General features: G+C 53.3%; 1 protein-coding gene across 1 annotated transcript in view; it reads right to left on the reverse strand.

Annotated features, from left to right (window-relative positions):
• Positions 1-4,030: 4,030 nt before the first annotated feature.
• LOC111146131 (coronin 2A) overlaps positions 4,031-16,306 on the reverse strand; it is a 42,947-nt gene continuing 30,671 nt past the window's right edge. The window contains exons 3-12 of the mRNA XM_022501536.1: positions 13,043-13,159; positions 11,767-11,916; positions 10,300-10,479; positions 9,454-9,570; positions 8,649-8,753; positions 7,785-7,881; positions 6,937-7,049; positions 6,489-6,579; positions 5,347-5,606; positions 4,031-4,372 (exon numbers count right to left, since the gene is read on the reverse strand). Of these exons, the coding sequence (XP_022357244.1) occupies positions 4,241-4,372; positions 5,347-5,606; positions 6,489-6,579; positions 6,937-7,049; positions 7,785-7,881; positions 8,649-8,753; positions 9,454-9,570; positions 10,300-10,479; positions 11,767-11,916; positions 13,043-13,159 (1,362 nt within the window). The 3' untranslated portion in view covers positions 4,031-4,240. The remainder of the gene's footprint in view (positions 4,373-5,346; positions 5,607-6,488; positions 6,580-6,936; positions 7,050-7,784; positions 7,882-8,648; positions 8,754-9,453; positions 9,571-10,299; positions 10,480-11,766; positions 11,917-13,042; positions 13,160-16,306) is intronic.

Genomic DNA, 16,306 nt, shown 5'->3' on the forward strand with positions numbered 1-16,306 from the left:
GGAGGGGCTCCCGCGGAGAATCGAAAGCGGGGCGGCGGGGCGGGGTTGGCTCCGCTCGCGCAGGAAGGACCGCTGCGCACGCCCGGCCCGGGTAGCGGCGACATCTGCGCCCTGCGGCCCCGTGGGCCGCGCTCTAGCCGGACCTGCGCCGGCCTCTTCCGCGGCGTGGAGGGCTCGGGCCTGGCCTTGCGCCTGGGAGGTGGCCGCAGCCGGATCCACTTTGCCTTGATTCTCTCTGCCCTTTCCCCGGGAGAAATCACCGTTCCCCCAGTTGTCAGAATCCTAGAAACTCCGATCGCCCCAGGCTGTCTCAGCCTCCACCAAATGTAAATTAGTACAGCCAACCTGAAAAACACCATGGAGTTTCCTCACAAAAGTGAAAAATGGACCTAACCCATGATCGAGCCGTCTCCCTTCTGGGTACATACAGGAAGATTATGAAGTCAGTATCTGGGAGAGCCACCGGCACTCCGGGGTGCCTTGCAGCGTTATTCACAACAGCCAAGGCATGGAAACCACCAGTGTCCGTCCGTGAATGAATGCTGTGTGTATATACGGTGAAACCTTGCTCAGACCCAAAAAAGGAAATCCTGCCATTTGCCACCTGGGTGAGTTTGGCAGACTACACTTAGTGAAATAAGCCAGGAGGAGGAAAAACAAATACTATTTAGTTTCACATAGATGTGGAATCAAAAAACAAACAAAAACCAACAACAACAACAAAAAACAAAACAAAATCAAAACAGCTGAACTCCTGGCAACAGCGTGGAATGGTGGTTGCGGGGGGCTTTGGAGGTGGGGGAAAAGAGTACAGACTTTTAGTTGTGCACCGCCCAAGTTTGGGGGATCTAAGGTACAGCCCGGTGACTTTAGTTAATACTACTATACTTGAAATTTTCTGCGTGTTGATCTCAAGTGTTCTCACCGCACACTATGTGAGATAATGTGTTAATTGATGATAATCATTTCACAAGGTATACATATATTAAATCATCACAATGTATATCTTTAAAAATCATGTACAATCCAAGTATAATCAACTTTTGTCAATCATATCTCAATAAAGTTGGAAAAAAATTCTCAGTTCCTATCCTTGGCTCTTAATACCTTTGATCCCTGCCCTGTCTATGCTCTACTTTTTGCTTGTTTCTAGACCAGGAATAGGCAGTTTTTTCTGCTTGGAACCTCTTTTCCCCCCAATACCTTTTGCCCTGCTTACTTCTATTTATCCTTCAGGTGTCTGCCTAAATTTCACCTCCTCCAGGAAGCCCACCTTGCTTATTCACCCAGAACAGCCCACACTTCCCCTAACCTGGCCCTCATCTTCCTTCCAAGCATGACTTAAAAACTTCAGAGGGCAGGGACCAAGTCTGTTTTATCTGTTTTCCAGCCTGGTCTCTGGTCCAAACAAGTAGATAATTTAATTGGTATTTGTAGAACAAATCAAGAAAAGGAAAGCTCCAGGTATTAAAATGTCTAGGCAGATGTTGTTTATTATTTTGGTACATTCTTTCCATTGCACGATTTCATATCTATTTTCATTTTTATTTCTTAATTTTTTTTTTTTTTTTTACAAAGGTAAAAGGAATTTCAGAAACAACATTAAAACAATCAAACTATTTCAGGCACGGTTTCATATTAAAAGCAGAGATCTATTTTTGATTTCCTTCTTCCCTCTATGATACAATCTTAAATTTAGTTCCAGGAAGAACATTTATCGTAGAGCTAAGGTGGATACACCCCAGCGCTCATCTCCCGGTGCTGTCTTCATTCTCAAAAAGCTCCTGAGTCAATGGTCAGGGGCCTCCCGGAGGACGGTTTAGTAAAGAGATGAGTGCACATTCTGCTTTGCCCTGAGTGTGCAGGACTGGCCCTGCAGATGCTGGGCAACCTCTGCTTCATCAGTCAAGAACATAAACAAAAACGCAATTTTAAAAAATGGCTTAAAAAAATATTTGATAAAAATTACCTATCCCTCTCCCTTGCTGTGAAATAATTTAAATAATTTATTCTAGCTTAAAAAAAAGCAAACCCAAAAAACAAGTTTGTTCACAGATGCCTTCACATTGTTTTTAAGCATGAGGTCTGGGTCCCTTAAGAGCCCGAGAAGGTTCTGCGCAGAGGAGCATTCGGGAGGCGCCCCAGACTCAGCCCAAACTCCGGCTGTTTGTGGCCAGTGCCTGTGGGAGTGATCCTTCTTCACTCTCTGAGAATGACATGGGGATAGTGTCATCATTCTGAGCAGGGGGGCGATGCTCGCCTGGCCCATGTTAGAATTAGAGCTGGACATGCCAGGGAGTGGAGGTGGAAGGGCTTTGTAAACTGTGGAGAGCTGACTGCCCATGAGGTGGGAGAGGCAGCCCCACCCAGGGGAGCTCTGTTCCCTCACAACGCCTGGGACATGGCCTCTGGTGAGCCCCAGGGACAAGTCAACAAGACAGAGGATGCGGGCGTCTGGTGTGTGTAGGCAGACAGGGGGACCAAGCCATGGCTAGGGGAGGGGGCACTCGGGGTCACAGAGCCCTCATCGAGTTGTAGCCAGGGGTCCCACAGAGACACAGGACACTTCCAGCCCGGATTCAGAGGAGGGAGTTAGGTCCCAGAGCCAGTCTGACGTTCGCTGCCCTCATCTCTACTGCAGATAGGTACAGATGGGCCAGCTCAGTGGCTCTCCAGTCTGTACTGCAGAATGACCTGGGAACTCAGAACAATATACACAAAGATTCAGCTTCAACTGGCCTGGGATTGGGACGAGGCATCTGTATTTCTTGAACCCTCCTAAGAGGACTCTCACGTACAGCCTGGGCTGAAACCTACCAGGTGGTGGGGCCTCCTCCTGTCCCCATCTTAGCTCCAGTGCAGTGGACAAAATCCCATCAGGGCTCATTTAATTTCCAACATTCTCCATCTCTAGCTCGGCTGTGTATTGGCCACTGAGAAAGAACCTTAGCGAATGGGCGCAGGACACAGATTCACAAGGGAGGGACATATTACTCTCAGGCTAGAAGGGAATTTCAGGGTCATCTGACCCTACTGCCTTCCCTAGTGCAGTCATCCCTCTCCAGAAGGGGGTGGCCATGGGGCTTTGCAGGCATCCCACAGTGCTGGGGCTCCCTACCTCGTAGACCAAAATACCTGCCTCTATCGTGGAGCGGACAGGCTCTGTGGCCTGAGGGCTTCCGGGGTGGCCGTCAGTGGTCACAGGAACCACCCTGATGTCTGCTCCCCCACAAAAGAGATAAGTGTCTGTCCACACTTGGCTGATGGCGATTGAAGAGAGGATGGTGTGGGCCTCCTCTCTGTGTTCTAGCACTGGGCCAAAGCTTGACTTATTTCCCCACAGTTAAACTTCCTCTGCTGGTTCACCAATGTCTTGTGAGTTCCTACAGCTGACCCAGATCATTGCGCTATGGGTAGTTTTCCTCAGGTCAAGGCCACGGCTTCTTGTCTCAGGTGGCAGATCCTATAGAGGGTAGCACACCTCAGGGTCCCCAGGTTCAGATGGAGAAACTGAGACCAGAGAGGCAAGGACCTGTAAGAGGTCACTGCTGAACCCAGAATAAACAGATTCCTGCCCTGTGGGCTGAGAGCTGCATCAGACTGGGAGCAGCAGAAAGACAGACCCAGCAGACCAGAAGCTTGACCCAGCCCTTCCACGAACCCTCTGTGGACCCTGGTCACTCATCTCTCTCTGGGCCTCAGTTTCCCCACCTGTAAAATGAGGAATTGGGCCAGATCACTGCTTTTCAAACTTCTCAATGTTTTTTCAGAAACAGAACTATGTATTCCATGGAAGCCAATATATAAATCAGAAAGAAGGGGAGCTGTCTGGTTGGAATGGGGTGGGGGTGGGGGGCACAGCCCTCCTGCTTAGGCTTCCTCCCACCCTGTGGACAGTTTGAAAATCACAGGCAGCTTCCCCTCTTGGGTCCTTCGAGCTCTAACTTTATAGTGTTCTTTCCCTGGAGAAGTGACAGCTTGCCGTGGAACCTTAAACACAGAACAAAACCGAAGGCAAGTTGTTGTCTAAAAAGAGTCAATTCAGACACCTGTTTTGAGAAGGCAAGTAGAAAATGGCACCACACCCCTCCCACTAGAATCTTCCAGCAACCGAGAGTTTTCGTTTTCTGGTAAAAAATATAGAAATAGTGGTTGTTCTTGGGGGACTTGTGGTTTGGTTCTGGACCTCCCCATGGAGCCGAGTGGTGTCCCTGAGGGCGGGGAGGGCAGCGCGCTCTGCTCAGAACCTCTGTGAGCCCATGCGTGAGTTCTGGACCTCCAGCTCCAACTGCTTGGCCTGCACCTCGCGCTGGGTCAACAGCTCGCGGAGCCTTCGGATCTCCTCCTGCTGTCGATAGAACATCTGCAGCAGCTGGGAAAGCACAGAACAGAGGGAGAGATCATGCGGTGGCCCTGGATGTGAGGGGCCAGAACACCCTCGGGAAGGACAAACCACCGCCCCCTTTCCACAGAGACACGTGGAGGCTCAAGGGAGCGGATGTTGCACAGAACTTTATAAAACCATTTCTTCACCTAATAAATGAAGTCTTAACGACTTGATGTGTCAGACTTTTTTTTTTTTTTTTTTTTTGCCTCCTTAGATGCCCTGTGGGATAGAGGAAAGGATGCTTGGCCCTGAAGTCTGGAGGCTACAGTTCTCACCACTAAACTAGCTAAATGATGTGACCTCAGCAAGTTACTTAGCCTCTCTGAGTTTTAATTTCCTCCTCTAGGAACCTGGGGGTCAGAAGATGAACCTGGGCGTTAGCGTCATCGCTGCGGTGTAGGGAACCGTCGCAGATGCTGGGCGCTCCCCTGAGGATCTTTGCACCCCTACGGGGGTGGTAGTGTAAGTACCCCTTCCCCCACCCCCTGCCGCTGAGGCCAAGAGAGATTCAGCCCCTGGCTCTGAGGTCCTCCCATCAGTGTTCAGCAGAGGCAGGACCAGGACTCCTCTGTGAGGTGCCGGCCCCTGTGTTTTTAGCCACTACACACTGACCCCCAGGGCTGGGGAGAAAATTCAGTCAGGTCATAAGCCATAGTGCCTACCACAGGACCTGGGACATGGCGGGCACTTAACTAATGTTGACTCTGAAAACAGAAAATCCTAGGGTCAAGAGCTGAGAGGGACTCTAATACAGAATCAAACCCTCAGCATCTTGCAGACGGTTTTCCGCCATCTGGATATACACCTGCCATCTTGGCAGACCACAGCGCTCACTGCCTGTCTGGTGAATGAGGTCACAAAGCAAGTCAAGAGGCCAGGCCAGGCCCCACAGCTGGCTGTCTTCACCGCTCACTTTCTCCCGACCATCCCAGTGCACACACCACCCCCCTGGTTCCCACCTCGTTCTCTGTCTTTGGTGGGGGACACTCCATGTCGAAGCCATTGGTGAGCCGAGGTGTCTTCTCTTCCAGCCTGTGTTCTGCTGCTCCCTGCCTGGGCACCTTCTCCTCCAGACGGGAGAAGGCTCTCCGGCCATCTTCTACAACCACCTTGTCTGTTTGTTTGGAGGGGGCCATGGAGATGGAGGGGGGTGTCTCTGGGAGCAGTGGCTGCGGGCTCAGGAGCTCGGAGCAGGGCCTCAGGGACACCATGACTGGGCCTGGGAGGGAAGCAAAGGGCCATGTGAGGACTGAGGGCTCATGAGCAGATGGACAGGAGTGGAGCTCTGGCCGCATGCAGACAAGAACCAGCCCCCACACTGGGGCACCCAGATTGCAAACACATCCCCACGGGATCATCTAAGCGAGGCCTGGTTTGCCAGGGCAGCTGAGTGCACGCCGTGCAGCTGCCCCCAAACACTGCGAATGGCTCCAGTGAAGACTTGTCCTTGCTTTGCAGGGACAGTCCTGTATGCCTTGCGTTCTGCCTTCTACCAGTTCATGAATCCTCCCAACAGCCCGGAGAAGCTGGGCGGGGGGTGGGGGGGGAGGTGGGTGCCAAGGTAGCAGCAGTCAGAAGAGGTGAGAAGTCCAGAGAGAAACAGACCAAGTGTCACCCAAAGGAAGAGGCAGCCGCTGGGGTGGGGCCAAGAGCACACATTGCCTCCTCTGGGGTAGCCCTTAGGTGGACAGGGCAGGGAGGGTGTCAGCACAGGGAGGAAGGGCCTGGGGCGGGGGTGGGCAGCGGGGAGCTGCTGCCTAGAGGGTCTCTTAGGCTGAAAAGTAATTGCAAAAGTGGGGATGGGAGGATGGGCAAGGGCTTGGGGCCGAGACTACCCACGCACGCTGCACAGTCTGGAGTTGCAAGAAGTGTTCCATGGAGCAAAATGCCTTGATTTGGAAAGACTTTCCTGAGCCACTTAGGACAAGCCCTCCATTCTCGGACCCATATGGGACCATCCTAGCCAGTGGGGACTCACTGTCAAGGACAAGGGGTTATGGGAGAATACAACTGTAGGCCAAACCCTTCTCAGCTACCTGGGACTACTGGACACTCCATTTCACCTCACATTTGCACGGGGCCTTCTGTCTGCCGCCCTTACCTTTATTCATCCCACAGAGCCACTGCTGGGCTGTCAGAGAGGGCCGGCCTCCTGCCGTAGGCGGGTAGATGTCCTCTTGGTAAGACTCCGACTGTAGGAGAAGCCAGGAGTGAGGACTGAGGTGGCAAAGTGGCCGCCCAGATGGGAGGGCCCTAAGGGAGCTGGGGTCCGGGATTTCCCCACCCAGGAGTTGAAGAAACCAAGGCCAAGACAGCAAAGGGACATGCCCAAGGTCACACAGCAACTCAAGAGCAGAGACGGTTCGGTCTCAGGACCCTTAGCTCCCAGCAACACTGCACTGACAATGAGAAAGGCCTTTCCCTTGAGGAGTAGCCACCAGCCTCCTTGCTGCTACCCCAAGGGCATGGGCTCCGGGCTCCAGCTCCCAGGGCATGTCTTCTCCAGAAGGGGCTCCCGCCTCCCTCATAGATGGCCACGCCACCCTTACCCGCCGGGGTACAATCATGGATATAGGCTCAATGAGGCCTTTGCTTGTAATCAGCTTGTAGAAGCGGAAGATCTCGCAGGAGGTGACGTCGAGACCTCTCTTTGGCATGACACCTGCGGGCAGATGGCCAAGGAGGGCTCAGAGGTTCTGGCTGGGCTGGGGTCACAGGGACCCAGGATGAGGGGCGAAGCCAGAGTGCACACCTGGGCATGAGCAGAGAGCACCCTCCTCCCACCCCCCTTCCGTCTCTAGACAGTTCATAAGCAAATACCTATGCTGGGCTGGGCCCTGTGCTGGAGAAATGGGGCTGTGTAAGCAGACTTGGTCCCCCTCAGCTTGCGCCCGAGCTGCTCTGAGCAGAGCTCCTGCCCCTGTGTCCTGTTGACGAGTGTTACCATGGTGTCCTTCTCCTTCCCTTTGTGGTTAATCTAGCCGTGTCTACATGTTCAAGTGGGTTTCTTACAGACAACATAGAGACATGTCTTCTTTCATTTTTTTTTTCTATTCCCATATACATTTACAGAGTAGGGGCTCTCCTAGGTCAGTCTCTCTTAGTTGTGGCTGCTGCTGTAACTGCCCCACCTCGGCCTAGAACACCTTCATTCTCTCCCCAGGCTGTGCTCTGCTCCCCTTTTGGCTCCTCAAGTGTTGCCTCCTCTGGGAAGCCTTCCTCGACTTCCTGCTGCTTGCTCCCAGAGAACCTCCTACACACCTCCATCAGAACTCCCATGGAGTCTGCGTTGATCCACCTTCTGCCCTCCTGAATGGGGTCCTCTCCAGGGCGGGGCCCTCATCTGACTCGCTCCTGTCTCCCCAGACCCCACGTGTCCTCAGCGTTCCGTACTCACCCATCCCCTTCTGCGGGCTGTGGGAGCGGTACTCTGTCAGGTAGCTCAGGTGAGGCTTGTTAGCGCTCACCTCATAGTAGCGGATGTTTCCATCTCCCTGAGGAGGAGGAGGGTACAACTCAGAGCCGGTCCCATCTGCCCCCTCAGGGCCCCCCGCGGCCATGCAGCAGAAACCTGGCATTCACAGTAACCAAAGGGCTGGCAAAGCCACCTCACATAAGAAAACACCAGGGAACTGCCGTTAAAGCAGCAAGGGGTCCTCATTTCAACACTCGATTCCCCCCAACCATGACCCAAAGCCCACCTATGTGCCTCCAAGGCAGAAACTCTGGGAGCACAGGCCTGAGTCCCACTCCCAGTTGCACAAAAAGGTCAGCAGTGGTGGGTCCTGAGACCGTCCAGTGATCTTACACTTCTGGGGCATTTCTGGTTGTCGATGTCCTAGTGACTGGGGAAAGGAGAGAGGGACGGAGTGCTGCTCCAGGCACTGGTGGGGAGGAGCTACGATGCCAAGTACCAGTTAGTACTAACCAATGAAAACCTGCTCCAGCCCAAATTCGAAGGTACCCCTATTGAGAAACACCAATGGGGCCTCCTCATCTGGTCCCAGACCTGAGGAGCAACAAGCCTGGGGTGTCTGACCAAAGCCCTGGCCCTGGGTGTTCCCTGGGAGCCAGGATGTTGGGACAGGGTACATGCCCACTGCAGGGAGACAGTGTCCAGAAAGCCCTGCCCATCCCTCTCCCTGGCCTGAACCCCCAGGGCCCCTGGTTGTTGTCTGGCTAGCGGTAGGGCTAGGCTGGGGTAGCCCTGCTCCCTGCCTCAGGGGCTCAGGCAGCCCCCTCCCTCCCACACCAGGCTCACCTTCCCCACCACATAGAGCATGTTGGTGTCCGCATCATAGAACGGAAACAGCACGCCCGAGGAGCCATCCAGGTCCATCTCGAAGAGAGGCTGGGACAGGTTGTCCTACAAGGAAAGGAGACCAGGAAGGCCTGTGGGTCACTCCTGGAGGTCCTCAGTGGTGTTCCTGGAGATGGGAATCCCTGCCAAGGGGCTCTGGGTGAGTATGTGTGCGCACGCGTGCATGTGAGAGGGAAGGAGACAGAGGGAGAGAGACCACCCCCTTTTATCCTGCAGGCATTTTGCCTCCAACCCATCACCTCTCACACCCCTGATCACACACCAGCCCTCCCCTGCTTGTCTGATTATTTGTTGTAAAAGATGGAAGAGGAGGTCAGAGAGAGGAAGCGATTTGTCTAGTCTTTGAAACTCTAGCCATGTGCTCCTGCAGTGCCTGGCCTGGCCCTTACCCTCACCCCCTCAGCTGCTGCTCCTGCCCACCTGCCTCCAAGCCCTCACTCCAGCTGTTCCTTCTGTCCAGAAGGACATCTCCTCTCTCTCTTCCCACGCCCACCCCTCGTCCTGGTCCCGACACGGCCACCTCCCCCTGACCCCCACACCACGGCCACTCCCTCCTCAAACGAGAAGATGTGCAAAGTCTGAGCAGCCCCCCGGTTTGCATCCCAGCACCCTTAGCACCAGCTGGTTCTGCTAAGTACGTGCTTGGGCAACGAGGAAGGGCATGAACAAATGAGTGAGTGAACGAAGCCAGCACTCAGCTGTAGGCGACAGTGAGGGGCAGGGTGGGGCTGCACGGGAGACTCACCTGGTCCCACACCGCCAACTGCCGGTTGTTCCACTGGGATGTGCCCGTGGACAGCAGCTTATTCAGGTTCCCCAGAAACAGCACCTTGTTGGCCCGGTGCCCCGTGCAGCTGGTTTCCTAGATGGACATGTGTGGTCAGGGGCTTTTGGGCCACAGCTAGGGTCCCTGGCCTCCCTGCCTTTGCTGCTGCTGCTGCTGCGGCGCTACTGAAATGCCTTCCTTGTTCACTACCTAGCTCTGCTTAAAGAATCTCTTTCCAGGGACACTTCCCCCAGGAAGCCTTCCAGAGATCCTCCCATCCATCTAGGGGCTCAACTACTATTTTTGCTGAGCTTTTTCTGAGCTACGATCGAGGCAAACTTTAGCGCACCTCTGTGCTCGTACTGAGAGATCCCGAGTGTTCACTGTATGCAAGGCAATGGGCTGGGCGGGCACCGTCACCTGAGTTACCTCATTCAATCCTTCTAGAGGAAGGACTGACAGCCCACTGTTGCAGATAAGGAAGCGAAGGCTCAGAGAACAGAAAGTGCTTGTCTTTGGTCACACAGCAGACCGGCAGGAGTGACATGCCTCCTGACAGAGCTAAGGCACACTGGCAAGTTCTGGAGTTAACTAGGTTCAAAACTCAGCTTTCAAGGTGGGCAAATCACCTGACCTCTCCTCAGCCTCCGTTTTCTCATCCAAAGAATGCAGGTGACACATCCCACCTCCCAGCAGGGCCAAGAGGACAGAGAGATAGCACATGTGAAGGCTTGGCCACAATGCCCACAGCATTACTAGCCTCCTGCAGGCCCTCACCGCCCCTTGCTCCTCTGCCCCCAAGCCAGACCCCAGCCCGGCACAGACCTGGAGGACAGCCCCGGCCCGGGGGTCGAGGATCCGAAGCTTGCGGTCTTTACAGGTGGTGGCCAGCAGGCTGCCATTGGTGTTGAAGGACATGGAGAGGATCACACCTTGGTGGCAGGTAATCGTCCTCACGGGGCTCATGATTACAGACTCCTTTGTGTCCAGGTTCCAGACCATCACCTGCACCGCAATGAGCTGTTTCTGAGCACAGCGGCCACCCCCGCCCCAGGCTCCCACAGTCGCACGCCCGCCAGGCTGCAGTGAAACACGGTATCCCCAGGAGGGAAGCCACAGATGGCAGTCTGGCCAAGAAACCTTGGGTGGGAGGATGGATCTGCTGGCTGAAGCTGCCACGTGGCAGGAGGGAAGCTGGGAGTCAGGCTGTCTGGCGGCAAAAAGAAAACACCATCTGCTTTGGAGTGACAAACCATCCACGCTGGGAGGACCCCAGAGATGAGCTAGTCCAGGGGCTTTCACACACTTATTAGCAGCAGTTTCCACCTCACACAGATAGAGGGCTGCCACGTTTAGCTGCGGAGGTTGTGCACTGCACAGCTCCAGGGAGATCTATTCCCATAGCCCGTGACGTGACCTGCACCCCGTGGAGCTGTTCCGTGTACAACCATATACGGTGGCCCTGCAGACACAGCCTACATACACAGGTGAAAGAGCACTTCTGATCAGAAGGCGGTCAGAGGCTCTGTCAACCACTCCCATCCCACCCTTGATCCATTAGCGAGGTCCCCAAAGTGCCTCCATAAAGCCCTATGTTGTGAAGGGAAGAGTTTCAAAGTCACAGCTATGGTCACACCGACCCCATTCGTGTACAAAAGGAGAAACTGAGGCCTAGAGAAGACAAGGGACTTTCCTAGTTCCTACTGCAAGGCAGAGACTGAGTTGAAATAGAATCCAGGGCTCCTCTACCATGAATTTTCCCCATCCCCAGGGCCCATAGACTGCCAGCTTGGCTGTCAATGGGGCAGTGGGAAGCTTCTCTGGATAGGATCCAGCCCAACCCCTCCAGGACGACTAAGGGGTTGTACATTGTCCCCCCCCCAATGCAAAAACTCATGTCCACTGGAGCCTCAGAATGTGACCTTATTAGGAAACAGGGTCTTCGCTGATGTAAATAATTATGATGAGGTCATATGGACTGGGGTAGACACTACATCCGCTGACAAGTGTCCTGCTCCAAAGATGAGAGGACACACAGAAGCAGAGAAGCCTGCACGAAGCTGGAGGCAGGCCGAAGTGACACAGGTGCAGCTCAGGGAATGCCAGGAGCCATCGGAAGTTCTAAGAGGCACAGGAGGAAGCATTCTAGGGTCTTCGAGGGACCGCGGCCCTCCTGACAACTCGATTTTCAATTTCTGGTTTCCAGAACAATGCGAGGGTAAATTTCTGTTGTCTCAAGTGCCCAGTGCGGTCATGTGAGGGTGGCCCCAGGAAATGAGAGCATGGACCCACCTTGAAGTCGTAGCCAGAGCTGAAGAGGATGTTGGCAGCCGTGGGATGCCACTCGACCAGGCCCACCCTGCGGGTGTGGCCCATTAGCTCCTTCTTGCAGGCTGTGAGGTTCTTTGTCAGCAGTTGCTTGGGGATGTCCCAGATCTTAATCTTTCAGGGGAGATACAGAGAGGGTAAGGGGAGCTGTTAGCCAGGGTCACCTGGTACCCAGGCCACCCTAAACCACAGAACTGGCAGTGCCCAGCAGAAGGGCCAGGGGAGTGCTCTCTGTCTCCATCTCTCTGGAACCCTCAGAGGGACAGAGGCTTTGCCAAGGTTTTCCAGCCCAAGTAGGGGCTGGCATTGCCAGAGTTGAGCCCAGGCGTCCAAATCTGCTTCCTGGTAATCTTTGCCATCCTAATGGCCTACACTGTGGGCAACTGGGCGGGCCACAGGCCTGACTCCCAGGCTGGATGTCAGATCAAACCCACCTCCCAGCCTAGGCTATCTCTCCAAGGACAGTCATCTACCTCTTCCTAGTCCCAAAGGCTCAGGTTAGAGCCTCAAAGGCCAGGAGCAAGAGTTTGTGCTCTATCATCAGAGTACTAGGGAGCCAGTGCAGTTTCTGGAGGAGGACAGTGTAGGGCCAAAGTCTTTCCTTTGGAGTGGCCCCCTTGGATGGCCTGAAAGAGGAAAAATAAAGGGCCAGAAGGCCAGGCTGAATGGGGTCATGACCTATACTCCACAGGAAGGGCCTGGGAAGAGGAGCTGGGACTTCCTTTCAGAGTAGCGTTGTCGAGGATGGAAGGAGCTTCCACAGTAGAAAGTCAGCTCCCAGTAACGGAGGCATACAAATGGAGCTGGGGGTGGGCAGGGGGTGACACAGAGGGGATGGCAGAAACTTGATGTTCTCCGTTGTCGTTCAGAGCTCTCAGGCCCCTGGGTGACTGTATGCCTGCTTTCCCTCAGAGATACACAGGGTCTTCAGGCAGACTTTGCTTTCAATTCAACACATATTTATTTCCTGTCACCAGGATTTAAAACCAGGACGGCAACCCCATGAGTGCCAGAGGCTCCAGATAAGGTGCTGCGGGTATGCTGGGCATGCGGACAAGTCCCAGAGCCCAGACTTTCTCCTGCACAATCTCCCTGAGCCCTCCCACCACACTGACCTCGCCTCATGAAGGATCAGGGGGTTAGGAGCATCTGAGCTAAGAACAGACACCCATCAGTCCACCTCCCCATGCCCCCAGCCCGCTCCTCCCGGGAAAGGGAACCGCCTCACACAGACACTCACTGTGGTATCTTCAGAACAGGAGGCGATCTCAAAATCATTAAAAGGATTCCACTTGATGTCTAAGACGTTCCCTCCGTGCCCGCAGACCCTTGGGTAGTGGGGGTCCAACTTTCCCGTCTGCAAAACAGTGCCCAGGAGTGTTGGGGAGAAGAGGGGCTAATCCCACATAAGCACAGGGGACGGTCACTCGGCAGGCAGCAATCACGCAGTAGGCAGGAAAACGTAAGGGACAGACAGGGTGTCAATCTAGGCCCTACCACTGTTCTCTTGGTGATGCTGGGGGACTCATGCCACTTCTCCGGGCCTCAGTGTCTTCCTCAGTAAAATGGAGGCAATAATAGGTATTTCCTGGGGTTCATGTGAAGATCTCAGGAGATGAGGTGTGGAAAGGGTCTAGCACAGTGCCTAGCGCATAGCAGGTTTTCAGTCAAAGGCTATTTACCCTCAGACACCGCTGGTGGGAATGCAAAAACAGTGCAGCTGGTTTGGAAAACAGGCGCTCCCTACTAGGCTAAACACAGTTACCACGTGACCTAGCCATTGCACCCCGAGGTAGATCCCCAAGAAAAATGAAAACACAGGCCTACAAAAAGCTCATCCGCCAATGTTTGTAGCGGCATTATTCATAATAGCCAAAAGGTGGAAACAACTCAAATGTCCATCAATGGACGAATGAATATACAGAATGTGGTGTATTCATACCATGGAATATTATTTGGCCAAAAAAAAAAAAAAAAGGAACGAAAAACCAACACGCTCTTTGACATGGACAAATCTTGAAAACATGCTAAGCGAAAAAAGACCCCAAAAGCCACACATTGCAGGATTCCACATAAATGACCAGCTGTGGTTTCACTGTTAAGAGCAACTTAATACATCTTTTGGTACCCTATACACAGAACCCTGGATAATACCTATGAAAATTCCAGAACAGGTCAATCCATAGCAACTAAAAGCAGATTAGTGGTTGCGCGGGACCCGGGGTGAGAGGAAGTGACGGCTGATGGGTATGCTGTTTCTTTGTGCAGTGATGAAAGTATTTTGCATAATGATTTTGTGATGTTTGCACAAGCACATGACTATATTAAAAACGTACTGAATCATACATTTTTTAAAATGGTGAATTTCGTGGTATGTGAATTGTATTTCAATTAAAAAGAAAAAGCGAGCACCTCCTTCCCCTCCCTCTTGGCCTGCTGAGAATTGCTGTGTGGGTGCTGGGAGGACGGATGCCCCAAGTGGAGACTTCCAGCTCTGCATACAGACCTGGGTTCCCTAGGTCGTGGGACTGCCACACGGGTTCAGTCATAGAAACCCAGAGCTGGCAGTGACCAGCACACTCTTTTCACACATCGCACCGCATGGCTTGGCGGAACAGGCGCCAGGACCCAGGCCCCCTGCCTGGCAACGCAGGCTTAGTCCACATCCACGATCCCACCCCAGGTGCTTAAGTCCCCCTGCGCCACCCCCCGAAGGCTCTGCAACCCAGTTTTCCATCTATGAGGAAGAGACAGCTGAGAAGAAAAGCGGCCAACATCCACGACATACACAGGGACAGGCCCTGCGCAAGGTGGCGGCGGCATAAGGTGTAGTACATGAACCAGCAGCATCGATAGTTTCAGGGTCTTTATAAAAGATCTTTCAGGAATAGGACAGACTCAAGGAACACCCACCACCTCTCCTTCCCTCACCACTCCCAGCTCTGCAGAAACCACCAAGACAGTGCCCTGCTGAGACTAAGCAAACATGCAGTGGTGTCTCCCATCTGGCTTCATAAGGCTTCCAAGCCACAGCTGCCACAGGAACGGACAGAGGCCTCCAGGTCCCTCTGGCACACTAGCAAACAGACGCGGAGGCCCTGGCTCACAGAGACTTATGCACCCATCGTAGTAGCTCTGCAAACACAAGCAGTGGTCCTGGGCTCCCCTTCACAAATACTCCGCCCAATCTAGCTCCTGCCCTTCGGGAAAGGACACCTTACCCTTGACCGGATCCCACACTGGAGGGGAAACTCTCCAAGGGGCATTATCGGATAAACTGGAACATGAAAGGTAGGTTCAAGTACGACCACAATGTTAAACTTCCAGAAGTTGATAATGGAATACAGTGATATAAGAGAATATCCCTACTTTCAGGACACACTCAAGTATTTAGGGTAGAGGTCAAGGAAATATGTAATTTATCCTCAAATGCATCAGAAAAAAAGATTATACCTTCATATATACATTCAGACAGAGAAAAGGGAAGAGTCTGGACTTGAGTCATTTGTGAGCGATGTGTGAGGTGCATCTGGGCCCTTCAACAAGGAAGAGAGGTGCGCTCTCCCTGCCCCCTGCAGTGGGCAGGCGCCTGGAGCCAGGCCTAGAGGAAGAGAAGGTGCACCTGTGGGTCCTGGCCCAGGTCTGCACAGGACCATCGATCCAGCCACCAGCCTCTCACCTAGCCTCCGGGCCCTTCTGCACGCTGTCATGGGTGAGCTTTCAGAAATGTAAAATCTGATCGTGTCCTGCCCCTGCTCAAATCTTGCAAACTTTCCCCCTCACATGTAAAACGTGAAGAATCATCTCTTCCTCGCAGGGCTGTTACGAGGGTGAAATGAAATACTGTGCATGAAAAGCCAAACAGGGATGTCCTACAGTAAGCACTCAAAGAACAACAGCTTTTGTTAAGAGCGTGTTTGTGTGTGTGCCTGCCCGAGTGTATCAAAAATGAGGGGAAAAAAGCCTGGAAGGAAGTGCTCCAAAATGTTACTCATGGTTACCTCCAGATGGTGGAAAATGGGTAGTTTAATCATCTTCCGTGTTTTTTTTTTTTAATTTTCTCAACTTTCTATAAAACTATTGCAAAAACATTTATTTTGCAATAAATGAAAGGTATTTAACACAAAACTCCAAACTTTCTGAAAAGATGGGTCCTCCCCGGATTAGCCAAAAATGTGTTCTAAATCTGCAGATCTTGAAGGGCTCTCAGAGACCTGGAATAAGGGCCAGCAGCTTTTGCTCAGGGGCCCAGCCCAGAGGGATTTGCATAGGGTCCCAGGAAATGTGGGGGAGTGGGGCAGGGCTGCAGCCCAGGGCGGGGGCTCGCAGGGTGAGTGTGCCCTGCCCTTGCCATGTGGGAGGGCTCTCAGCCCTGCTCTGTGTCCTGCCCCCTTCCTCACACAGCCTTTCCTTCTCTTAGGCCATTTCCTGGGTCAAAGGGCATGAGCCACACTGGGTCTTCTGCTCTGGCACACCCAGCTGTTCTCTGGCCCACAGCCCTACC

Source organism: Enhydra lutris, unplaced genomic scaffold, assembly GCF_002288905.1.
Source record: "Enhydra lutris kenyoni isolate GAN:26980312 unplaced genomic scaffold, ASM228890v2 scaffoldscaffold13, whole genome shotgun sequence".
NCBI classification, from domain to species: domain Eukaryota; kingdom Metazoa; phylum Chordata; class Mammalia; order Carnivora; family Mustelidae; genus Enhydra; species Enhydra lutris.